The sequence below is a fragment of the Cydia amplana genome, chromosome 3, assembly GCF_948474715.1.
Source record: "Cydia amplana chromosome 3, ilCydAmpl1.1, whole genome shotgun sequence".
NCBI lineage: Eukaryota > Metazoa > Arthropoda > Insecta > Lepidoptera > Tortricidae > Cydia > Cydia amplana.
The window spans coordinates 19,692,738-19,720,335 of NC_086071.1; the positions used below are offsets into that span (position 1 = coordinate 19,692,738).

General features: G+C 37.6%; 2 protein-coding genes across 2 annotated transcripts in view; both read left to right on the forward strand.

Annotated features, from left to right (window-relative positions):
- Positions 1 to 1,363: 1,363 nt before the first annotated feature.
- LOC134662722 (zinc finger protein ZFP2-like) lies at positions 1,364 to 15,539 on the forward strand. Its single transcript, XM_063518993.1, has 5 exons — positions 1,364 to 1,438; positions 12,611 to 12,720; positions 13,326 to 13,475; positions 13,583 to 13,714; positions 13,810 to 15,539. The coding sequence occupies exons 1-5, from the start codon at positions 1,431 to 1,433 to the stop codon at positions 15,537 to 15,539; spliced, it is 2,130 nt and encodes a 709-aa protein (XP_063375063.1). The 5' UTR covers positions 1,364 to 1,430.
- Positions 15,540 to 19,343: 3,804 nt separating this feature from the next.
- The window catches only part of LOC134662759 (neprilysin-4-like), a 65,870-nt gene continuing 57,615 nt past the window's right edge, over positions 19,344 to 27,598 (forward strand). Inside the window, exon 1 of the mRNA XM_063519046.1 lies at positions 19,344 to 19,366. Coding sequence (XP_063375116.1) covers positions 19,355 to 19,366 — 12 coding nt within the window. The 5' untranslated portion in view covers positions 19,344 to 19,354. The remainder of the gene's footprint in view (positions 19,367 to 27,598) is intronic.

Here is a 27,598-nt window from a genome sequence, read left to right on the forward strand (position 1 = left end):
CACCCATAAGTAAGAGCGAGAAACAGATATCTCTTTCTCGCTTTATAGTTTGTCAAAGGACTGTCTCTTTTAAAACATAGACAGAGATTCAGACTAGCACCCAAAAGAAAGTTCAAACTGTTCAAAGTTAAAAAAAAAGGATGAGTATATTTTTTTTCTTCTTATTTACTGACAATTTGGTTTGACCAACTATATATTGCAAACGTTTGTAGAGACTTTAAAACAAATTAGTTATATCTATGGTTTTATTTTGCATTTTGATGTTTTGACCATTGACTTCACCGGTCCGAATTGAAGTTTGGTGACTAGTGGTAAGTTTTTTTAACTCCACCTCAATGCATAAAAAATTCCATTTTAAATAGTATACAAAAAGTTAAAATAAATATTTGTTTTTCAAAGAGTAAGTACTGAATATAACGATTCTTGGGATTCTTTGATATAACGTCTTGGTTTTTTTATTTTTTTTTATTTAGTCCAAAAACATAATGTACATATCGGACTTTTAAAGAAAGTTGTATGCGTGTTGGCGGGAAAATAAATAAATTTTCCACAAATTGGTGAAACTGGCGGGAAGAAGACTGACCAAAGCGTGTCTTTAGTTTAGTTAGGCTTTACCTTTTCTTCTTTAACGGTAGTAAGAAGAAAAGAGTGTGGTTTAAATAATAGTTTGCTAAAATAAACTAATTAAAGGTGATAATTTAAAACTATAGCTTTATTATACGCATTCAGGTAACAGAGTAATCGGCCGAATTATAGCGGCTGATTTTAAACATTCCGATCGTACATAACCAACCGAGCATTTCTTTACTCATTCTTCAATTAGCTTTATGTTGTATTTTTACTAAATTATCGTATCATTGCACTACAATCTACATGTACCTAATGTACTTAAATCTCTTTGATCAGGATTAAATTTGTAACGTTTTGTAACTAATTAATAGTTCTGTTCTGTGACTAATATTGTTTTAGTTTAGAAGATGAGCGGTTTCAGCCTGAGGAAGCGCGCTCGCGTATGCTACTTCGAGCCGGAGGAGCCGCCCTTCGATGAATTTATCTGTAAGTAAATGTCGCAAAGTGTCGTGTCACATATTAGGGGAAATCTTACACAGACCGGTTACGTGATTTTTTGTAAACTGTTTCATCAAAATTGTTTCAAAACAAACAAATAATATTTACCAATTTCAACATACGTCATGGGGCCGATTGCATAACAAACTACAACTAATATTACAAGCGGAACTCCTTATTTAATAAGTGAAATTAGAAAAGGAGTTGTAGTTTGTTATGCAATCGGCCCCTGGTCTTTATAAGAATTATAAGTTAATCAGTCATTAAACATAATTACATATATATTATTACAGACTGCTCTGAGTGCCGGGACTATGTGTATGAGTACTGTGCAATACATGGGCCGTTGCTAGTTATACCCGATGACAAGGTAAGGTTTTTCTAAAATATGTTATTGCATTTTAACAGCAGTTGTACTGGTATAATACAAAATACTTTCAGTTTAAATGTTATATATTTAAAATTATGTCAAGTTTGTGATATTTCATGGATAACTCCCCACTAATGAGCTAAAAATCCAACATATATCAAATACCTATAGAAGAATAAAATATGCTTAACTTACACTTACTGTAGGTCTTACAGCATTACTAGATAAAAAATATGTAATGGTATACATATGTGTCTAGGACTAGGTACTATATACATATATTGTTATATCCAGGTATGAATGAAGATTGATGTTTCTTTACAAGTTTTTGAATGCAATTGGGTACCTACACCTACTTGACACATGTTGAATATTTTTACAATACAATACAATACAATACACAATACAAATCCTCTTTATTGCACAACCTCAGAATAAATGTACATGGAAACACAAATAATACACGAAGACAGAGGTAAACAACAGGCGACCTTATCGCTAAAGAGCGATCTCTTCCAGACAACCTACAATAAATAATAATACAATATTTAGCTAAATAGATACAAAATGAACCATTCATTATAAAAAAGTGGAATTGAAAAAGATATATTTAGATTATATAAAATACAAGACTTTTTCTTTACTTTTTATATCGTTGGCTTGTTTTTTATACATCCAAATATCACTTCTTTTATACACCTACTTTTCCGAACTTTTATTTACTCTTCCATTATTCCTGCTCCCTTCTTCTTTCTGAGATATCGTAGGTAAAATACAACCGAATAAAAAAAAACCGGCCAAGTGCGAGTCGGACTCGCGTTCCAAGGGTTCCGTACATTACACAATTTTTAACAAAGTATTTTTTCATGTGAAACGTGAGTGTAATAACTATAAAAAACCCGTAGGGGTAGCATCAAAAACTAAGTAATTAAGTCCGACTCACGCTTGACTGCACATTTCTAATATTAGGTTTTCCTGTCATCGATAGGTAAAGAACTATTTTGTGTTTTTTTCAAAATTTTAGCACAGTAGTTTCGGAGATAAATTTTCCATGTGTTTAAATGACTATTCATTGACCAATCAAGCTACCATGTAGATTCACAGGGTCAACCAGCAAAAAACGCGAGCGCAGCGAGCGCGAAATTTTTTGTGAAAAAATTGTGCGTGTTAAAAAGGCCGGGCCGGGCCTAAAAATTTCCGGGAAAATGCGAGGTCGAAGCCGTGCTTCAGGATAAGCTCAGCTAGAGCATAGACGCCAACCAATGTCCATTGTATTAAAAAGCGAGACCGCGGGCCGAGCTTGGCGCAGCGAGGTCAAAGGCTAAGCTGAAGAAGAGGAGATTTGGAAGACAAACCAAAAATTTAGGTAAAAAGTGAGGCTGAAGGTCGAGCTCAGAAATCTCCACATTACTGAACAAGCCCGAAACGTACTTATAACCAGCGCGGTGAGCTTTCATGCGAGGCAAATGCCAAGCTTCTGAAACAAATGTTTATATTTGTTAAAAATTAAGTGACGCCGAAGGTCGAGCTGTAAGAAAGCAGCGCTTTAACACGAACCAATCGTCAAATGTTACTCAACAATAATATGTGTCATATGTACAAGAGTTACTCGGAGGGCCGAAGTTCCATTGATGAGGTTTTAGGCCCTCGGGAGCCTGAAATTCAAGCTCTACATTACAGACTTTAAAAGCTATAAAATAACATAATTTACATAATCATCTAATGATTTAACGGCCTCGTAGCCTAGTCGGTAGTGACCCTGCTACGAAGCTGGAGGTCCCGGGTTCGAATCCCGGTAAGGGCATTTATTTGTGTGTTCATCACAAATATTTGTTCCTTAGTTATGGATGTTTTCTATGTATTTAAGTACTTATATGTATCTATATTATTATATATATATCGTCGTCTAGTACCCACAACACAAGCCTTATGAGCTTACCGTGGGACTAGGCCGATTTGTGTAAGATTGTCCCATAATATTTATTTATATTTATTTATTTATTTATTTATTGTGTGTCTGAGAAACTGATATTGGACATAAGGTAAAAGTAGGTACCATAAAACATTTTTTTTTAATTTTGGCCATATGACACGTAGAAATGTAGGTATTATATTATTATTTACCAAGTCCAGCCCCCTACTAAATAACTATGATTTTTAAACCGGGACAATTTTCTTAGCGGCCAGGACGCCGGGACACCGTGCTTCAAACCGGGACATGTCCCGGCGTACCGGGACGTATAGCCCTACGTTAGGTTCATCTTCATACCATACACTACATACTCGTATCTGGGGGCACGGTAGTGCCCCCGCCAAGACAAGCAAAGCGAAGCGCAAGGGCACTACCTACCTTTTCTCGAAACGCTTCGTCGCTTTGTCCTAACTATTTATCCTAAAACTACCAAAAAAAACATTGAGTTACTCACAATGAGCTCTTTCATCTGATATGTAACAAGATAATATATAGTTTGAAAAGCTTTATTTTTTAAGTTTCCCATTTACCCCCCAAAAGTGGCTTACGTTTAAAATTCATTTGTTTGCGTTACATGTCCGTCTTTCAGTCACAAACTTGCATATGTGTACCAATTTTCACCTTAATTGATCCAGTAGTTTCGTAGGAAACATTATTCTTTATTCTTTATTCTTTATTATATTGCAGTCATGTTCATGTTACATTAGGTGTTACGATTTGAGAATGGTAGGTACATGACACCCTGTAAGGGCACTCAATATTTCTTAAGTCTAGGTAAGTATATGCATGCATCTTATATCAATAGCAATAAAATCTATTCATAATTTTGTACTTTATCGACCTTTATGTAGTATTCAATGTCACTCCTTTTATGAGAATAGTAAGAAATTATGAATTATCATGCTAATTAATATTAAATATAGATGTCCAGGTTAATATATAAATAAATTCAAACAATAAGCAATATGGTCACATTAATTAGTTATTATGTCGTTTTTAGAGTGCATAAATGTCGATAAATGTTTACAATAATATTTTAATAGAACTTAATTAGTTTAATATGGGTAAGTACATAGCATAGCATTATTACAATGTTTGGTCATTTAAAAATTCGTCTATTGTATAGTATGATTTTTCTAGAAGAAGCTTTTTAAGCGTATTTTTAAACTTTTTGTCGCACGGTTCCTGTTTTATACTGTTGGGGAGTTTATTTGTAATTATAATACATTGGTACAAGGGCCCCTTTCTGCACATAGTTAATTTGGTATTTGGTATGGCTAGCTGATTTTTAGACCTACTATTAGTTTTACATACTTCTCCTTTGGTTTTAAACAATTCCGAGTGGTTTCTAACAAAAAGTGCAGACTCAAGTATATATATACACGGTAACGTAAGTAATCTGTGTTTTACGAAATGCGGACGACTGCTGTTTGGTATACGTGTGTTTGTCATAATACGGACGCACTTCTTTTGCATTATAAACAAATCATTGGCGTCAGTGCTTGGGTACCACAAGACCACACCATATCGGAGCCACGCATACGCATATGCAAAATATGCTGTAAGCGCAGTTTCAAAATTTGTGTTTCTTTTTAAAATACTTAGCGCATAGACAAATCGTGATAGTTTAGTTTTTACATTTTGAATATGGCTTTTCCAGTTAACGCTACTATCTACAGTTATCCCTAATAATTTAAATTCACTAACTTCTTCAATAGTCTGTCCGTTAATTTCTAGTTTGATATCCAAGGGTTGCTTCTGAATTGGTTTAAATTGAATAATTTTAGTTTTTTTGAGATTTATCTGTAAATTGTGGTCTGTTAGCCAATCAGTGACGTCTCCAAGAGTTTTCCGTAGGCGGTCGGTACATTCCGTGCTATCTGTAGTCTTTAAAAGTAGTGACACATCATCAGCGAACATAATACATGTTGTATCTATTGTTTTTGGTAGGTCATTGATATATGCGATAAATAGCAGACAAGAGATTACTGACCCTTGAGGGACAGAACAGGTAGCTAGGCGCATTTCCGATTTTACTATTCTAATTTCGTTCGATTCTCTATGGTAGTGTTCGATCTGCACTTGCTGGTACCGGTTTTGCAAGTACGATTTTATCCACTGGTATGCTAAACCCCTGATTCCCATAGCGTATAATTTATTTAGTAGGATGGAGTGGGACACCCTATCGTATGCCTTGGACATATCCAAAAACCCGTAGGGGTAGGGTCAAAGACTAAGTAATTAAGTTCGACTCACGCTTGACTGCACGTTTCTAATAGGTTTTCCTGTCATCTATAGGTAAAGAACTATTTTGTGTATTTTTTTCATAATTTTAGACCCAGTAGTTTCGGAGATAAGGGGGGGGGGGGAATGGTAATTTTTTGCCTATTTTCTTGAATAACCGCTAAACTATTTATCCTAAAATTATAAAAAAATTATATTTGAGATTCTTACAATGAGCTCTTTCATTTGATATGTAACACGATATAGTTAGAAAAACTTTATTTTTTAATTTTCTCATTAACCCCCCAAAAATGGCCTCCATATTTAAAATTCATTTATTTACGTTACACGTCTATCTTTGGGTCACAAACCTACATATTTGTACCAAATTTCAACTTAATTGGTCCAGTAGTTTCGGAGAAAATAGGCTGTGACAGACGGACGGACGGACAGACAGACAGACAGACAGACGAGTGATCCTATTAGGGTTCCGTTTTTTCCTTTTGAGGTACGGAACCCTAAAAACGTCCCCTGTCCGGCTTACGGTACGGGACTACTTCGTGTCCGGTGCTGAGGGTTAGGAAATCATTGTGTTACCTCAACTATTTCAACTGTGTAAAAACTGTAGACTACGAAATGTACCTAAGTGAATAGTTAGTATTTTAAAAATGGACATGGATATGTCACAGCTGGATAGCTGTACACTGAAAACAGGCCAAAATACTCAATCACATCTTATGCGACGCCGTGCGGTCCCTACAAAAACACCACACAAACTCTCCAGCAATCGCTGCGCGCGTCACAAGAAATGCGCGTCCCGTGCACGACTGCACGTTACAGTCGCCATCAAATATATCGGAGCGACCTAGGTGTTCACAAATATCTGAAGACACCTCTATTGTCAAGGCGTTAGAGTGCGTGTTCAGACAATTTTGAGCACTTCGGTCGCTCCAATATATATCGATTGGCGACTGTACGTCCCCCTTGAATTGCTCGTGTTGTTAGCTGCCGAGATAAACGTGTGTCCGGCACTACATGCCGTCCGGCGATACGTCCCCTAAACGGTGTAGTTCTTCTTCTTTTGTTACTTGTCTCCGGTACAAGTACAACTTAGGTGTCTAAGTTGTACCAGAGACAAGTAACAAAAGAAGACGTGCAGCCTCTACGTTGAATCGAGAACCGACAACGTTTTCTTAACAGAACTTAAGATGTCACTACGCATCACTTAAATGGAATGTAACTAGTAGTTCGCCCCGAACTGAGAACTCGCGGTTCGTCAAAAAGATCAATTGAATGCAGTGCTACTTAGTCCGAGATGGGCATGTCGTAATTGAATCCTGATTCCACGATTACTTGAAATTACTTTTTAATCTGATTACTGATTCCCAGATTAGCTACTTTGTAATGTAACAATACCGAATTACTAAGTACAATTCCATTTGAGGAATCAGGAATCAATTTCTCGAATATTACAATTACTAGTAATTGGAATCAATGTCGATTCCTCATTACAGGAATGCATTACTTGATTCCTTTCAGATGACATTTCGTACTACTACTATCAAAAGTACATTTCGATAGTAGATATAGATGTTGTTGACTTACTAGGATGCATCTATATCTTATTTGAAACAGGTGCGCAGATTTCGAAAATGATGACCATGACCTATAAAACGACACCCATGACGACTTTTATGACATACTGCATGGCCGCCATCTTGGAATCCAAAATAGTCATCATTTTCGAAATTTGCGCCCCCTAAAACCTATAAAACGACATCCATGACGACTTTTATGACATAGTGCATGGCCGCCATCTTGGATTCCAAAATAGTCATCATTTTCGAAATCTGAGCCCCCTATAACCTATAAAACGACATCCATGACGACTGTTATGACATACTGCATGGCAGCAATCTTGGAATTCAAAATGGTCATCATTTTCGAAATCTGCGCCCCCTAAAACCTATAAAACGACATCCATGACGACTTTTATGACATACTGCATGGCCGTCATTTTGGATTCTAAAATGGTCATCATTTTCGGAATCTGCGCCTCCTAAAACCTATAAAACGACATCCATGACGACTTTTGTCATAGTGCAAGTCCGCCATTTTGGAATCCAAAATGGTCATCATTTTCGAAATCTGCGCCCCCTATAATCTATAAAACGACATCCATGACGACTTTTATGAAATACTGCATGGCCGCCATCTTGGATTCCAAAATGGTCATCATTTTCGAAACCTGCGCCCCCTAAAACCTATAAAACGACATCCATGACGACTTTTATGACATACTGCATGGCCGCCATTTTGGATTCCAAAATGGTCATCATTTTCGAAACCTGCGCCCCCTAAAACCTATAAAACGACATCCATGACGACTTTTATGACATACTGCATGGCCGCCATTTTGGATTCCAAAATGGTCATCATTTTCGAAATCTGCGCCCCCTAAAACCTTTAAAACGACATCCATGACGACTTTTATGACATAGTGCATGGCCGATATATTGGAATCCAAAATGGTCATAATTTTCGAAATCTGCGCTCCCCAAAATCTATAAAACGACATCCATGACGACTTTTATAACACAGTGCATTGCCGCCATCTTGGATTCCAAAATAGTCATCATTTTCGAAATCTGCGCCCCCTAAAACCTATAAAACGACATCCATGACGACTTTTATGACATACTGCATGGCCGTCAATTTGGATTCTAAAATGATCATCATTTTCGAAATCGGGGCCCCCTAAAACCTATAAAACGACATCCATGACGACTTTTGTCATAGTGCAAGTCCGCCATTTTGGAATCCAAAATGGTCATCATTTTCGAAATCTGCGCCCCCTATAATCTATAAAACGACATCCATGACGACTTTTATGAAATACTGCATGGCCGCCATCTTGGATTCCAAAATGGTCATCATTTTCGAAACCTGCGCCCCCTAAAACCTATAAAACGACATCCATGACGACTTTTATGACATACTGCATGGCCGCCATTTTGGATTCCAAAATGGTCATCATTTTCGAAATCTGCGCCCCCTAAAACCTATAAAACGACATCCATGACGACTTTTATGACATACTGCATGGCCGCCATTTTGGATTCCAAAATGGTCATCATTTTCGAAATCTGCGCCCCCTAAAACCTATAAAACGACATCCATGACGACTTTTATGACATAGTGCATGGCTGCCATCTTGGATTCCAAAATAGTCATCATTTTCGAAATCTGAGCCCCCTATAACGTATAAAACGACATCCATGACGACTTTTATGACATACTGCATGGCCGCCATCTTGGAATCTAAAATGGCAATCATCATTTTCGAAATCTGCGCCCCCTAAAACCTATAATACGACATCCATGACGACTTTTATGACATAGTGCATGGCCGCCATCTTGGAATCTAAAATGGTCATCATTTTCGAAATCTGTGCCCCCTAAAACATATAAAACGACATCCATGACGACTTTTATGACATAGTGCATGGCCGCCATTTTGGAATCGAAAATGGTCATCATTTTCGAAATCTGCGCCCCCCAAAACCTATAAAACGACATCCATGACGACTTTTATGACATACTGCATGGCCGCCATTTTGGAATCCAAAATGGTCATCATTTTCGGAATCTGCGCCCCCTAATACCTATAAAACGACATCCATGACGACTTTTATGACATATTGGATGGCCGCCATCTTGGAATCCAAAATGGTCATCATTTTCGAAATCTGCGCCTCCTAAAACCTATAAATGATATCCATGACGACTTTTATGACATACTGCATGGAGTGCATGGCCGCCATTTTGGAATCCAAAATGATCATCATTTTCGAAATCTGCGCCTCCTAAAACCTATAAAATGATATCCATTACGATTTAATGACAGTGCATGGCCGCCATCTTGGATTCCAAAATTGTCATAATATTCAAAAAACAACTTTAAAAAAACAATATATTATTATAAATGTGTAAACCGAGCACTTTCATTTGATACCAATTACCAAACTCGACCATACTTTCTTGCAATTAAAATGACCAGAATAGCAAGACCCCTCACAAATGGCTTTTTAGCATTTTAAGCTCTTCTAGCTCAATAACCTCTTGTTCAAGCCAGCTCAAAATTTAATGACTAAAATATAATGCCCTCGACTATACGTTCACCCAATTTCATTTAAATTAGAACAAATTTACTTAAGTTATTGAGTATCAAACTATCCTCTGAAAGTTCAGCTTAAAAACATTGAAATGCCGGGACGTGCCCCTAGCCAGCCGTGTGTTCAAAGTCGAATGTAAGAACTTCGCTTCGCTTCGCTCGCTCGTTCGATTAATTATAGTCTAATAATCGAACGAGCGAGCGAAGCGAAGCGAAGTTCTTACATTCAACTTTGAACACGCGGCTGGCTAGCGGCACGTCCCGGCATTTCGATGTTTTTAAGCTGAACTGGCAGAAGATAGTTTGATACACAATAATTTAAGTAAATTTGTTCTAATTTAAATGAAATTGGGTAAACGTGTAGTCGAGGGCATTATATTTTAGTCATTAAATTATGAGCAGACTCGATCAAGGGGTTATTGAGCTAGAAGAGCTTAGAAGGCCAAAAAGCTGTTTGTGAAGTGTCTTGCTATTCTGGTCATTTTATTTGCAAGAAAGTATGGTCGAGTTTGGTATCAAATGAAAGTGCTCGGCTTACACTTTAATAATATTGTTTTTAAATTTACCATTTTGAAATAATTAGCAAGATAAAAATAAAATAAAATAAACATAATATAGGTATTTGACATTTGACAGGAAATATTTCGGCTTACCACAGATACAGTATCAGTTAAGGGCTCCACAGACCTTGCAATAAATCGTACGCGGTTTTCGATCCTTTGACAACTGCATTCAATTGATATTTTTGGCGAACCGCGAGTTCAGTTCGGGGCGAACTACTAGTGTTATATGAAGCCTACTTACGTGGCGGGTGGCGGACCCGTGCCGTCTCGCTCTTGACTGAATTTATTTAAATTTGAGAATGTTATTTGCTGAAAGAGGCGAATGTTGGCTGACATTACCTAGTACTGCTAGCTAGTAGGTGCCTTGTGCATGTGTCAGGTGCCCGCCGAGACGGGGCTTCCCGCGTTCGTGCCGCGCGCCGCGCTCACCGTCCCAAGAATCTTCCTGCATCTTGCCTACTCGAATATCCCAGGTTTCCTACACGATGATTAGATCATTATGTATTTTAGCAGTTGATATAGAGTATCTAGAGCCCCCTCCACACTCGTGCGCGAATCGCGGCTTCGAAGTCTGGAGGGGCCTTAGGTAAGTTACATATGCGTTCAAACTAGACTAATATCTCAGTGAAAAGTAAATCTTATTTGGGTAGGTACGGTAGATATAGGTACGTAGTTATTGTAGATGTGACCAAACTTCGCAGTAAGAATGCATACATATCCTCCATGCTTGACATAGAACTTGGCATGATAACTGCGTGGTTCTACCCCAGGGGTCTGGCCGACAAAAGTGTTAAGGTAATGAAAAGTAAAATCAAAAGCATGCCAATTGTGTAATACGTGCCTACTGAAGTTTGTTTTTCTTGCTGTCAGAGCCATGTAGGTACTATGAAATAGTATATATTATGGTAGGTACTTACTTACCTACTTCATCCAGCCGCAAAATTGCACGGTGATTTTAATGAGTGTATTCATTCAATAATGTGTCTATGCAATTTTACAGCTCGATGTACCGACCTACTATACGATTATGTTAGATCTTTAGCTTTATTAGGTTGGTTAGGTTTATCATTTAGCAACAGATTCCATTACTGTAGTTAGGTACTTCGTCTAGTCTACTGTTTTCTTCTCATAATACTTAAGTAGCGAGATTTAAAGTATTTCATTAGTGATTCTGATTACCTACAGATAAATCTCAAACTAATTTCTTAACTTTTAGCAATAGAAGTAAATACGCATGCCGTTTTTAAATTAATTAGGTATCTTTTGTAGATTGTAGATAGATACCTACGGAAAGTACCTAGTACAATTGGCAGCTAAAGTTAAGGCTCCGTTAACGATTTTAGAGCCAAAATGTAAAATTGATAGATTTCGTTGTTGAAATTGTACACATTTTGTTACGTAATATCTAAATAACAAGTATTGGTTTCTATTAGCACGTCTTCTCATCTTGCCTTTTAATAATGAGGTCTCGAGCGTGCCTCACCGGCAATATATGACGAGAAGGGGCAGTTTTTAAAAATTCATCAAAAAATTATAGTGGTAAATTATACAAAATGATATATAAGAACAGTTTCAGGAAATGTTGTAGATTGTTTAAGTATCAAAATTACGTTGAAATTAAGTCGATTTTCACGAAAAAAAAAATCACTTGTTTTGAAGTAATTTCTGGTGAAAATTGATTTCGTCTAACTTTCATTTACTCTTGTTCAATATCATATAACAAAAATGTAGTCTATGAAAGTTAGAGTATAGGATATGTGTAATACAAAATTATCATTTTTAGCAGTCCAAACTTTACGAAATTTCCAAATAAGATAGACTAAATCAGTGCTTTGCGCGCGTTTACCTAAACGTCCATCAGAAAAAAAATCATTACTAATTTAGTGAGTCTGTTTTCAAAAAAATGATCTGTACAAGTGCAAGATAAGAAGACGTGCGAATAGATACCAGTACTTGTTATTTCTATTACGTAACAAAAGGTGTACAATTTCATCGACTAAATCTATCAATTTTACATTTTTGCGACTAAAATCGATACCGGCCTCTTAAGCTTAGCGAACGAAGTATTTAAAATTATCTGCGTTGCGCTCTTTCTGTCTTAACGTCTTGGTTTTAAACCAAGCTCTCCTTAGCTTTTCGCTATTTTGCTGCTGACTGTAGGTTTAGTTAAAGTAAGTATATGACATTGATAATATCTACCACAAAACTCCAAGAATACCTATAGTTGTTGTATATGTCAGGGGCGGGGATAGGCGTGTTCAGTACGCTGACGCTGCCCAGCGGCGTGCGCTTCGGGCCCTACCGCGGCCGCCGCCTCAAGACCTCGCTCGACTCCGGCTACGAGTGGCAGGTCAGTCCTCACTACCACTACCTACGTGTACAATAGGTTACCTATATATAGACTATAATCTGAAGCAAAACAGTTTACCTGCCTACTTGGAAACCACCACTGCAGACGTTGGTACTATATGTGTGTTTTCGTTATGACTGGTTTCGTTTAGCGAACCGTGAAAGGCAGTAAGTACTTAGTAGTAGGCCGCTGGACGAAAATGTTAGTTATTATATGGTATTTTTTAAGAGCCTTGGTGGTCGTTATCTTGCTATTAAAAGAAATTTCTGAGTTAGTCCGTCTGTAGTCCGTTGTCTATAAAGATTGTTAGAAATCAAGCCAATCCGTCTTTTTCTGAACTGCGAGGCTGAACCAAACTCGCGATTTAAGTATCTGAGGGGCTACCGCGAAAACCGAAATTCGCAAATTGCGGGGAATTACAATAAAGGTGTAATTAGAGAGACGGAGACAGATGCCCGCAATTTGCGAACTTCGATTTTCACGGTTATAGCCCTGAGGAGATTCGTTAGTATCTCCGCACCTACTGTATTATATTTATAAATCTATGCCATTGATACTTTGATCATCAGTATAGAATGTTGTGTTAAAATGTATTAGTATTGTAGGTGTACGACCGCAACAACAAGCCTTGCCACGTGGTGGACGCGAGCGACGGCGACCACTCCAACTGGATGCGCTACGTGAACTGCTCGCGGCGCTCCTCCGAGCAGAACCTGCTCGCCTTCCAGTACCAGGGCGAGCTCTACTACAGGCGAGTGCGACCTAATATTTACCAAATTACCAACTAACTATTGCTAAAAAATATCCCAACGAATTTAGAGGCACATTAGGTTATTGACAAAACACAGTTCCTCCTTTTGAGATGTTAATCCCTGTAGGACGGTGAAGATCGTGCCGCGCTTCACGGAGCTGCTGGTGTTCTGCGGCAGCGAGTTCGCCGCCCGGCTCGGCGTCGACCTGCGCCGCTACACCAAGCCCTGCGACTGCAAACACTGTGAGACACTAACTATGCTTATTTATTACAATACACAAAGGTAAAATATGTATGTAAAAAATCTAACATTTGATGTTTTTTCTTTTTCATTTAAGGTCGAGCTAAACTTGGTGCCAAAAAAGAACCAGAGAAAATAAACAAAGGAACAACGTCTAATGAAAAGAAGAATGAAACAAAAATTAAGGATGATAGTTCAGCTCAAGCTAAACTTGTCACCGAAAAAGAACCTGCGAAGACTAACAACCGTAAAACACGTAATGCAAAGAAAAAAGAAACAGAAATTAAGGATGTTAGTTCAGCTCAAGGCAAACTTGTCACCAAAAAAGGACCTGCGAAAACAAACAAACGTAAAATGCGCAATGAAGATAAGAACGAAACACAGATAAAGGATAATGTCACAAAAGGTAGTCAAGTCGAAAAGCTACAGGAGCCTTCTTCGTCTCAAGCGGAATCACCAATGAACATGGATGTACAAGAGATTCCTCCTACAAGACCTGCTGCTGATGGATCTAACACAACGGTATCGAATGCGAATAACTACAAATGCGACCAGTGTGGCAAAACATTCGATGTAAAGTCACACTTAGAGAAACACCTACAGTCTCACATTGCACTAAAAAAGGCTAAAACCAGCACAGGGAAGGAATTCACGTGTAATAAATGCAGTAGCACATTTGATACTCGGCTGCTTCTACTGGAGCATGCGAAGAGCCGGCATGGCGTGGAGTACTTCACTTGCTCTGCATGTGAGTATGCAACTAGTCATAAAGGATATCTACAGACACATCTGAGGACTCATACTGGCGTGCGGCCATTCAAATGTGATCAATGTAGCGCGGCCTTTACCCAAAGCAGTGATTTACAAAATCACAAGAGAATACACACAGGTGAGAAACCGTTCAAATGTGGCCAGTGTAATGCCGCCTTTACCCAAAGCGGTCATTTACAAAGTCACAAGAGAACACACACGGTAGACAAACCGTTCAAGTGTGGACAGTGTAATTCCGCCTTTGCCCAAAGCAGTGCTTTACAAATTCACAAGAGGACACACACAGGAGATAAACCGTTCAAATGTGGCCAGTGTAATGCCGCCTTTACCCAAAGCGGTCATTTACAAATTCACAAGAGAACACACACGGGTGAGAAACCGTTCAAATGTGACCAGTGTAATGCCACCTTTACCCAAAGCGGTCATTTACAAAGTCACACGAGAACACACACAGGAGATAAACCGTTCAAATGTGGCCAGTGTAATGCCGCCTTTACCCAAAGCGGTCATTTACAAAGTCACAAGAGAACACACACGGGAGACAAACCGTTCAAGTGTGGACAGTGTAATTCCGCCTTTGCCCAAAGCAGTGCTTTACAAATTCACAAGAGGACACACACAGGAGATAAACCGTTCAAATGTGGCCAGTGTAATGCCGCCTTTACCCAAAGCGGTCATTTACAAATTCACAAGAGAACACACACGGGTGAGAAACCGTTCAAATGTGGCCAGTGTAATGCCACCTTTACCCAAAGCGGTCATTTACAAAGTCACACGAGAACACACACAGGAGATAAACCGTTCAAATGTGGACAGTGTAATACCGCCTTTACCCGAAGCGGTACTTTACAAAGTCACGAGAGAACGCATACTGGCCAGAAACCCTTTGAGTGCAATATCTGTGACTACAGGGCTAGTCGGTCAAGTCATCTAAAGAGACATCTAATGGGCCGGCACTCGGGCCTAAAGCCGTACGGCTGCGAGTCGTGCACTTACAGGGGTGCTACTAGAAATCATTTAACAAACCATATGAGAACCCATCGTAAGCCGGCTTAATTTTCTTGCATTTAGTGATAAGTAGGTTTAAACCGAAACATAATACTTAGTATTGCGTCTCACATTTTGCTTAATGAGAGAGTGAGACGCAATGACATTGGGCAAAGAAATTGGACAGATGGAATACCACCCTTAGGTGTGCCCACCGTGTTTTTCTGATGATAGAAAAACAGATTATACTATTAGGATTGCCTTATTCTAGAAAATTTAGTTTTTTTTTTAGAATTTTAGAAAACTAAGTATAAAATTATCTGGTACCTATAAAGCGCCCTTCAACCCGATGCGGATTCCACAGTGCGAGTGGGACATAGCTATGGACATGCATAGCGTTGTCTCACTCGCACACCGGCGGAGCGAGCGGAAAACGTATCGGTGTGATGAAAACTTAATAAAAATGTGACAAATATCCTACTAGTTGCCTTGCTGTATTTTTTTGTTATTTTATTGAAGACGTTTTATTAGTTATTTTAGTGAAACTAGTCTAGTTACTTATTATTAATGCGTACATAGGTACCTAATCTTAGGGATTGTCTCAATATACTTAAGTAGGTTTAGGTATTAATATATTGAATAGGTATTTTTTATGTATAATGGCTTTCATTCGGCGATTTGGCTGTGCATTGCTAAAGCGAGAGAGCAGTAGTAGAGACATGTAAACAATAAAGACTGTTAATTTTAAGATTTAGGATACGACTTTGTACGAAGATTTGGTATCGTCTTGGGTCGTCCCATTCGTTTTTCGTCAAGTTCTTAAATTAGTCCTATTCTGCTTTCGTCACGCATTCTACATTCGTCACAATCGTCGGTGTAGAATGCTTTCAATGTAGAATGTGTGACGAAAGCAGAATAGGACTAATTTAAGAACTTGACGAAAAACGAATGGGACGACCCAAGACGATACCGAAGATTTAAAAGTCCTAATTATTTAATATTTGGCTGTACGTACAGTTACCTGCAATAATATGTTACGAAGGCCGCAAATATATCTGACACAACCCTATTTGCAGAGCCATAAGTTTGCGTCTCTTTTTTTGCGGCCTCATATTATTGCAGGTGACTGTACACCGCCTCAGAAATAAAGGTACCTGAGGAGGGTTCAGATTACTATGCATATTTTAAAAAATTGAATGTTATAGTCTGTTATTTGTTTTTACCTTTACTGGGTCAACTTAACAATTTGTTCATTATTTTTTTATAACTAATAAAACACCTATTTAAACTGTTATAAAAGTATTTTTTTTAAATAAGTTTAAAAGTATTTTTTTAATATGTTTTTCGTCATGGTAATCGAATGTCTATACATTTATGTATGTGACAAACTAATCCAGTGACTACTTTAAGAGTGTGTTTGCGTAATCTACTTTAAACTTTAAATATGTCTGGATACTCTGGATTACGTAGGCTCATAGGGTGTGCATATCGGGTACTCTACCTTATATATGTCTGTGGATTACGCACTTATTTCCGCAATTGACTCGATCCGAGAAATTAAGAGTTGAGAAAACGTTGCCACAATGACCGAACTTGCGGAGCCTAACGTTGAAGGTCGTGATTTCGTGAAAGAGGCATTTCACTGTTTTAGCTTTATTCAATTATGATTCAAATAAACTTTCGTGAAACATATTTTAAAGTGTTTTAACAAACACACTGACACTGGAAACATGTTGCCAATCATAGAGAAATTATAAGTAAAGAAAGAGTGGTAACTACATACATTAGCTTTCTTACCAAAACGCGAGTTACTGCCGTATTCGAACTTCAAGATATTCACAAGAGACGACACGTACTAGATCCATTCTAGATACGTTATAGTTTAGATTTCAACTAGTTCTCTTTTGCAGCGCAATTCGGGCAACCAATGTCACTTTTACGATAGATCGTGTTAGATATCTTTAAATGTGAATTAGATTTTAGATTTTTGTGCTGTATTTATTTGTAGTTTTAGTATATAAGTTAGTTTATAGGTATTTATTGTAAATTATCTTAAAAGCTAAATTAGATTTGACATTTATTAGATCTCTAAGTAATATCTTGTGGAAATCGTTCAAGAGTATCTCCAGAAATGTCAAATTTGACAGGTTATATCTTAAACATATCGTTATCGTATCTTGGCGATGTATAAAAGATATCTAATAGATGTCTATTACAAAATCCGAATCGGGCCCTTATTTCGTAGTCGACATTTAACGTAGGAAACTATCGCGGTAACCGAAGACAGAATCTACTAAAGTTGTGCATCTGTTTTGATATCGTCAAAAAATACAAATTATTTGACTCATTTTGAAACGAGAATTTGAATGGACAGTGAAATAAAGTTTTAAATATCTACTAATACAGGGTGTTTGGTACATCGTTTGCCAAATTAAAACGGCAGATAGGTTGAGTCATTTGCTATCTTCTCATCTCCGTCATTTGCATAGAAAAAAAATAGCGCACGGTTTTTTCAGCTCTACGCCAGTTTTCCGTATATTACAAATTGTTACGTGCGTGGTAGTGAGAAAAACAGTGGGCATTTTTTCCTAGGTATGAGAAGATAGCAAATGATTCAACCTATTTGCCGTTTTATTTGGAAAACGATGTACCAAACACCCTGTATATTAAAACGGGTAACGTATTAGGTATTTTAAATCGAGATGACCACAAAGAGTGGAAGTGGACACGTGTGGATTTGCGTCATCCATTAAGCGTATTCTAATTAGCGCTACGTGCTTATGAGAATAGTCTCCGTAGCTTAACGTAATTAAATAATAGTATAGATGTACCCTTATGTAGGTACTATTCTTTACATCATTACAGTTTAACTTTTTTACAACATTTAGAAAACGGTTGTCCGATTATGTTTTGCGGAATCTAGCTAGATCACAATTTTCCGATTACAAATGTTATAAAACATTAATGAATGAGTATGCATTGTCATTCGATAGCGAATGCGTTACATAACTCAAAAGTGCATCTCGCTTGCACCAATTTCAGTACGAGGGAGAAGCAATGTGAGTTATTTTACGCATTCGCTAGCGTAAACGTCAAACTCACGGTAAGATTACTCGCAATTCACAAACGAATCTAGTGAGCAGGCCGGATAATAAAATCATAGAGATTTTCTTCGAAATTGATAAATTAATATTTATATGAGGACATCTTAGACAGATAAATTAAGCAAGCTGATGGGTGCTGATGCTGATATACATACTTAAGTAAATAGATAAACACATTTATATACACAGAAAACACCCATGACTCAGGAATAAATATTTGTGTTCATCACTCAAATAAATGCCCTTACCGGGATTCGAACCCAGGGCCATCGGCTTCACAGGCAGGGTCACAACCCGCTAGGCGAGATGGGTCGTCGTAAATGATAGACCCATGAGGGTTGGCGAAATCTACAACGCAGAGCTTTCAAAACAATGACGATTTCAGCAGAGGGGCTACCGCGTAAACCGAAATTCGCAAATTGCGGGGATCTTTCTTCTTTACTCCAATGAAGACGTAATTAGAGTGAAAGAGAAAAATGCCCGCAATTTGCGAACTTCGACTCCGGCGAGACATAGTGTTGTTTGATTTGTAAGGTGAAGGCGCAGGTCGATGTACGCAGTTGGCGGGAAGCAAAACTCGCGAGCGCCGCTGTCAAACGCCAATCGCCATTGCATCCGCCGCCGCAGCCGTACGCATGCGCGGCAATTTCGCGCGCGATCTTCACTTACGATACTTAAAAAAAGTTTGCAAAGAGTTTTCTGCACTCACGATATTTATTAAAGTTTTTTTTTATTCAAGTTTGTTTAGTGAGTTAGCATTTTGTGCGTGTGTTTTGAAAAATGAAATATAAGGTACGTGGGATTTATATGAAATTAAAATTAATTAAGTGATATTTTTGTATTACAAAATCGGGGACTAAGTTATAATAAAATCGAGATAATTTAGTTCGTGTGAAAGTTCGACTGCAATAACACACAATACAACGTTCCTAAAAAAGTGTAAATCAAATTCAGGATTTTTTATAGGTACCTCAATTTTATTTCTACTCATATTAAGTAGCTAGGTACTTTAGATAAAAAAAAACATCATTCAAACCTCATTCCTGTTTCAAAGTCCTAAAAATTTTACGCAAGAAAAAAAGTACAAATGTGTTTTTATCTTAGTCTATTTTTTTATTCGGTAGACTAAAATGACATTTCATAATATGAACATAAAATAACATTTCATAATATGAAATGTCATTTTAGTCTACCGAATAAAAAAAATAGACTTTACAATAGGTACAGATTTAGCCCTTAGGTGAACAATTAACAAAAGACTAAAAGACGGTCGTCTTTTAATGAAATAAATAATTTTATTAGACCTTGAACTGTTTATTGTGTCTCTCCAGACGTCGCCGATAATCGCTTGCGATTTGTAATACATTGCAGCATTCGGTTGATAAATTGTATTCGTCGCTCCTAATTAGCCAGCAATTATCTAAAATCGCGCATTTGTTGCAAGGTCCGTAGAAGCCTCAAGCCTTGGTGTCGGATTTGTCGGAAGCATGATCCGACAATGATTCCCATCAACCAACTGTGACGGCTGTTTTTACTAAATATTACGACCTCTATCAACGAGGATGCAGCTACTTAATTCTATTGTATTTTAATATCAGATAATGGTTTATTTTAATTAAAATCATTTATTTTTGCTTATGAACAACGAGAATATATATCGGCTCATAGGGGCTACCGCGAAAACCGAAATTCGCAACTTGCGGGGAACTTTCTCTTTTACTCCAATGAAGGCGTAATTAGAGTGACAGAGAAAGATGCCCGCAATTTACGAACTTCGATTTTCGCGGTTATAGCCTAGGTTAGCCAGTTATTTTTAATATCAGATAATGTTATTGTTTAAGCAGTGAAAATAGTTCTAGCCATTTTTCTCACCGATTATAGTGCTTAGGCATACGGGGGTTAAATATGTACACGCCCGCAAACGTAGGTAGATATATTTTTACTCTATAGTCTTTATTATTCTAAAAGGTAAGTAATAGGTATTCATATTTTATTAGCCTAAAATTCATTTTTAACGTAGGTATTTTATATAAGGACAATGTGGCTAATTCCGTCATAGGGACTATTCCGTCCACGAGCGTATATCTGCTTTTGATTGCTGAAACTATAAGCAAACGCTGCTTTGTCAATGAAATTATAAATTTTGTTCGTTATTCGAGAAAAACGCTAGTAGACGGAATAGTCCCTAAAGCAAGTAGGTACCTAAAAAAATTTTTTTGACAGGAGCCTGTTTATAATGCACCCGGTTTCAACAGGGCTGTAATGATAACAAGTCAAATTCAATCACGCAGTTATTAAAGAAGGCCATTGTCACTGCCGGTTATTATTATGTCATATCATAAACATATTGCACTCTTCGTCGGTGGTTATGTCACTTGACCGAAAAATTTAATAACTAATAAGTTACAGGTACCTATCTACTTACCTATTAATTGAATTAAATTAATTGGCTATGGGTCTTACAGAACTGACAAAAAAGGTAGTTATCAGTCGTAAGGTGACTAACGCAAAATAATAGTTTCTATATTAAGCTTAGAATAAGTTTAAAAGACAGTAATTCTTCCACTTTTAAATTTAGGTGAGACTTGAACTCACGGCCTCGGATCGATACTCTAGCGCTCTGCCATCAGAGCCACCAAGACCTCATCCATAGCCAGCAAATCTTTCCACCATATGGTGGGTGGTGTTTCTATATTTATTAATGGGTTTGGGATTGTCCCATCGCAAAATTTTATGATGGAAATAAGCCATAATTTTGAAACGTTCGCCTTAAAATCGCTACATAAATAAACCCTAACTTATCTCTGTTTGGCCCTATGGTTGACTGGTAGAGAATATCATTTGGCATAAAGTCCACCATTTGCACATGTTCTTTGTGATTTTGTGCAATAATGTTTAAATAAATAAATAATTGTAATACTTGAATTAAATTACAAAATTACCAAAATTCGACAGTTGAATAAAAGAGAACATGTTATGTGGTCGTCATCGTCAATCGTCATGTCACGAGTTGCCGTTAAAACATGTTAAATTCTCCAGTTCATCGAACTGTGAATAAAGGTTTTGGTCGCGAGCCACAGATCCTATCTGATGTCTGATATTGATCGATGGATGTGCATTCTAAATTCTAAAGCCCCCTCCACACTCGTGCGCGAATCGCGGCGCGAAGCCGCGAACGCGAGTGTGGATGGGGCTTAAGAGCGTTTTCACATTTCCGACCCGATATCGGATGTCCGATACGACGTCAAAGAAGTCAAATGTTTCTACATTTGACTTCTTCCGCGACTTCATCTGCGTAAAATTAGCATTTCGATTTACCAATTCCATAGTTAATATCCCCCCCCCCTTTTCACCCCCAAGGTGATATTGGTAAAAGGAAAACATAAATGCAAAAATAAAAGGTAGTAGTTGTAGCGTAGTAGTTTTATTCCTCAGAGCGGCTACCGCGAAAACCGAAATTCGCAAATTGCGGGATCTTACTCTTTTACTCCAATGAAGGCGTAATTAGAGTGACACAGAAATATGCCCTCAATTTGCGAACTTCGATTTTCGCTGTTATAGCCCTGTTTGCTTTATTCCAAGCCCTGTCAGCGTCCGTTACATCCTTTGGTTTCCGTTACATCCATCCGTTTTAATGCTCTCAGATTAAGGCCGGCCCGTTAACACTGACGTGCTTTTCCGACAGTTGGGGCATGACGTACCCTAATTAAAAATTCATTGTTCAAATACATTGAAATCAATGAACTACAATAAATATTGAAGACTGACTAGAGCTCAAAAATTACCCGACTTACGGCCACGTGTACCTACCTTAGGGCTGCCAACTATTTTTTGGTGGAATATAAGTAGTATTTTCCAGAATAAGGCATCAAAAATATTATATAGTACATTTCAAAAAAATATAGTACTTTTAGATAAAATACTAAACATAAGTGTAATATATACGTTTAATCGGAAATATAGTATTTTAGCGTAGGTACTATATATTTTTCCAAAAGTATATCAGAGAGCCAAAATATAGTACAATACTATATAATATAGTACGGTTGGCAACCCTAATAATCTACCTATCTACCTCGGCGCGACAGAATCTCGCGCCGAGGTAGACTACCCGTCTTTTACTATGTTAATTATAAATAAAAAAGGACAGGTTTTTAGGGTTCCGTAGCCAAATGGCAAAAAACGGAACCCTTATAGATTCGTCATGTCTGTCTGTCTGTCTGTCTGTCCGTCTGTCCGACTGTCTGTCCGTCCGTATGTCACAGCCACTTTTCTCCGAAACTATAAGAACTATACTGTTGAAACTTGGTAAGTAGATGTATTCTGTGAACCGCATTAAGATTTTCACACAAAAATAGAAAAAAAAACAATAAATTTTTGGGGTTCCCCATACTTCGAACTGAAACTCAAAAATTTTTTTTTCGTCAAACCCATACGTGTGGGGTATCTATGGATAGGTCTTCAAAAATGATATTGAGGTTTCTAATATCATTTTTTTCTAAACTGAATAGTTTGCGCGAGAGACACTTCCAAAGTGGTAAAATGTGTGTCCTCCCCCCTGTAACTTCTAAAATAAGAGAATGATAAAACTAAAAAAAATATATGATGTACATTACCATGTAAACTTCCACCGAAAATTGGTTTGAACGAGATCTAGTAAGTAGTTTTTTTGTATACGTCATAAATCGCCTAAATACGGAACCTTTCATGGGCGAGTCCGACTCGCACTTGGCCGCTTTTTTAGGGTTTATCATGGTAAAGAAGTTGTGCGGTCGTCGGCCGAAAACAATCAGATTTGGCGTGGGCAGATCCTTTAAAAAAACCGGCCAAGTGAGAGTCGGACGAAGGGTTTCGTACTATTACGCTATAAATAACAAAAAAATCACGTTTGTTGTATGGGAGCCCCAAGCCCCACTTAAATATTTATTTATTTTATTAGGTTTTTAGTATTTGTTATTATAGCGGCAACAGAAATACATCATCTGTGAAAATTTCAACTGCCTAGCTGTCACGGTTCATGAGATACAGTCTGGTGACGACAGACAGATAGACGGACAGTGGAGTCTTAGTAATAGGGTCCCGTTAATACCCTTTGGGTACGGAACCCTAAAAATTATCCTACTAAAGGGCCACGTGTATTGTGTCGCGAGTGACTCAACTCAACTGTACAGTCAGCAGCAGAAGTTACTATTAAAGCGGGCGAGGTGTTCAAAATGATCTTGACGCGACTTTATTTTTAAGAGAATAAGAGCGCGTCAAGGTAATTTTGAACACCTCGTCCGCTTAGCAAGTTCTGCTGCTGATTGTACAGTAGGCCTAGCATATGATTGGGGCGACAGTATCTCGCGGCGAGGTAGACTACCATATTTTTTTTCTAACTATGTTAATCAAAGAGGGACCGGTTTTTTTTGGGATTATCATGGTAAAGAAGTTGTGCGGTCGTCGGTCGAAAACAATCAGTTTTGGCATGGGCAGATCTTTAAAAAAAAACCGGCCAAGTGCGAGTCGGACGAAGGGTTTCCTACTATTAAGGATGACTCACGTTAGACCGAGCCGTGTCCGGGCCGGAGCTTCCGGCACTTACTTTTCTATGACAGATGACAGGTTATCACGTGATGCTTTCCATAGAAAACGAAGCTCCGGAAGCTCCGACCCGGACACGGCCCGGTCTAACGTGAGTCGTCCTTTACGCTATAAATAACAAAAAATCACGTTTGTTGTATGGGAGCCCCACTTAAATATTTATTTTATTATGTTTTTAGTATTTGTTGTTATAGCGGCAACAGAAATACATCATCTGTGAAAATTTCAACTGTCACGGTTCCTGAGTTACAGCCTGGTAACATACAGACAGGTAGACGGATAGACAGACGGACAGCGAAGTCTTAGTAATAGGGTCCCTTTTTTACCCTTTGGATACTGAACCTTAAAAAGAGCGATCACCTTATCCAAATATTTAAATAATATAATATATATTTTATAATATTTTATATTTGTATTTTCTTTTAATTTTCCAAGCTTTATCATCGTACCGACAATGGCTGCAAGTCATGTCATGTGTCAAAAGAAACCGTAAGCGATTGTTGTCCAATTGAATATATATGAGATCAAAGTAACTGTATGTTTGTCCATTGTTCATTGTCACGTGACACGTTCTTGATGCCAATTCGACGATTTGAACTCTCAGAATTGGTGTCAATTTGATCTTGTTTTGATAACACTCGCTACCGTTATAACAATCATAGAGAAATATAAGTAAAGAAATAGCGGTAACTCCATGCATCAGTTTTCTTACCAAAACGCGAGTTATTTCGTAGTCGACATCTAGCGTCATTGACGCTAGATTAGCGTCAAGTAGCGGACAATATCTCAGTTCTGCTAGTTGACAATAGATGTCGCGGCAAACTCTAATGCTCAACAATTTTCACCTAATATTATAACCAGATGCACCGGAAGTCTATGTTCAACTCCTTCTGCTTATAATATTAATTGTAAATTGTTGGTACTTGACGTTAGATGGCGACTACGAAATAACTCGCGTTTTGCCAAGAAAACTGATGTATGGAATTACCACTCTTTCCAATCAATCAATCAAAATATATACTTTATTCATGTAGACCTAGCAACAAGGACTTATGAATAGTAGCTACTTATACATATAATTACTTTATCATAAGCTAATTTTCAGAGTAATTTATTGATGTAAATATAGATGATAATAGGTAGTATTGAATTATTATGCAGATCAAATTTAATACTAATAAATTCACAATAAGATCGTCAAAACATAGAAAAATTGTATAAGTAAAAGTAAGTTTACTTAAATTACTCTATGATAATAATAACACCACTCAACTATAGTATAGCGGCCTCCGCCTGTGGACAGAAGAAATTTACTATGCTGTATTTATCTAATCGTAATTGAAAGCTTTGGCGGAAATAATGTCGTACAATGATAGCCTCGGGCCCCTAGGGCTCTACATTATCATATTATACAATACAAACTGTAGCATGAAGCATGACTCGACCTATGAGGTACCTTGGTCGACAAACGCCAAACGAAAAGATATATTGTATTGGCAGTGAGGTGACACTCCTCCTTTCGGGCTTTCTCGGCTCCGTTCGGCTCAGCATTGCTCTGAGCAATTATTAGGGTTGGCACAACTTGACGTACCTTTATGTGCACGACCACAGGTAAGATAGTGACTTGACTTTTGACAACCCTAAATGGCCATAGGGATAGTGCCATACATTAGAAAGGGACTGCATGATTCGATCCTTAATCGCTGTCAAACTTCGGTTTTGTAAGAAGTGTCCTCTCTGTACGGTAGTACTATTATTGCTACGAAAAGTCCCTTACTTACCAATACATAAGTCAAAATGACAGATAAGGACAAACGATTATTAGCTAATAGAGGTTTGTAGCGCGTTTATGAATAAGGGGGTAAGTTTCGATTAAGTAGCATTTTCTATCAATGATTGTCATCTTTGCTAAGCCCCCTGCACCCCTAGCACATGATTGACGCGACAGTGTCGCGCGGCGAGATAGACTACCCGTCCCTCTTATATTTTAACACAGAAAAAGACAGGTGATGCATCCTATGATTGCCTCATTCATTAGGGTTGTCACTTTAAACCAAAAGTGATATAGCAGTAAAAGCAATGGGCTTGCCGGTAAAAGCTCGCGTCCTTGCATAACTGATGCGCCTGCGTCCTACAATTGCTTCATTTTGTAGGGTTGCCGACACGCCACATTATTTTACACATTACGAAGTGTTTTTAAACGAGTAGCAACTGGGTATTTCCGAAATGATTTTTTTAGTATAAAGTCGTCTGAAAGCCAATTTTTACCAAATGTCTTCATCGTTTGCCAAATTTTCAATTTACTATGAGGTATTTTTATTTTACTTAAGGTTAATTAATTTCAGTTTTACAAAAAAGGCTTAAATAGTCAATTTGGGTCCATCTACATATTACGTCATAACATTAGGGTTGGGGGGAGGGGGGGGCTTAGGGGTCATGTGACAGTACGTATTAACGACTTTTCTTTTTCCTATAAAAAGTGTGACAAGGGGGGAGGGAAGGTCTAAAAAAATTGAAATTTTGTCTGATGTAATAATTAATCTAATTATAATTATATTTGTATCTATTTTTACAACATGTTTGCCATACGATTAAATAAATAATGGATGACCCCTTTGTGTCAGAATGTCCTATAAATTAGTAAATTTATTATTTATACATTAGTGCCAACCCTAAATGCACGCCTTGACTCATCCTCGGTCGGCACTAACCCACCGAGTTTATTGACACGATTATATTGGAATAGCTAAATGTCAACGATATTGAAAAGGATGTACATAATTCTAAAACATATAATATAATATATATATATATATATGTCTTATACCTTTAAACGAGCAATTCTTGTTTATTTATTTATTTATATGTATATATATTTCGGTGATCTCGGAAACGGCTCTAACGATTTTGATGAAATTTGCTATATGGGGGTTTTGGGGGGCGAAAAATCGATCTAGCTAGGTCTTATCTCTGGGAAAACGCGCATATTTGAGTTTTTGTTTGTTTTCCGAGCAAAGCTCGGTCGCCAAGATATTATATATTATATATCTAATAATGCGGCCAAGGACGAGTGCCGAAACCCGAAAAAGCATAAAAATAATCTGCCGTCTCCTAGATTTTGGAGAATGCATAAATGGCGAATTCAGTACCTATAGTATATAACCAAAGATATATGTCAACTGCGTATAAGATAAGTAAAGTCTAAGGAAAAAACGTGCCTCGGAAATCAAGGAAAACAATACTCGAATAGATGGCGCCACACCTTTGCCTATACTCGTGTAGATGGCGTTGGCGGCACCGTTTGCTATTTAACAGTGAAAAATAATGGGTCAAAGAGCTTTCTAAAAAAATAATCAAGTACACTGATCTCTTTGGTGTAACCTACATATACACCCCTCAGAGTATATGCTCAGAGTCAGACATAACAAAAAAAAATATAAA

Bases quoted from the DNA above. Each gene is read 5' to 3' on its own strand.
- LOC134662722 (XM_063518993.1), top strand. The intron at 13,476-13,582 runs GTGCGACCTAAT...CCTCCTTTTGAG, and splicing joins GCGAGCTCTACTACAGGCGA to ATGTTAATCCCTGTAGGACG. The intron at 13,715-13,809 runs GTGAGACACTAA...TTTTCATTTAAG, and splicing joins GCCCTGCGACTGCAAACACT to GTCGAGCTAAACTTGGTGCC.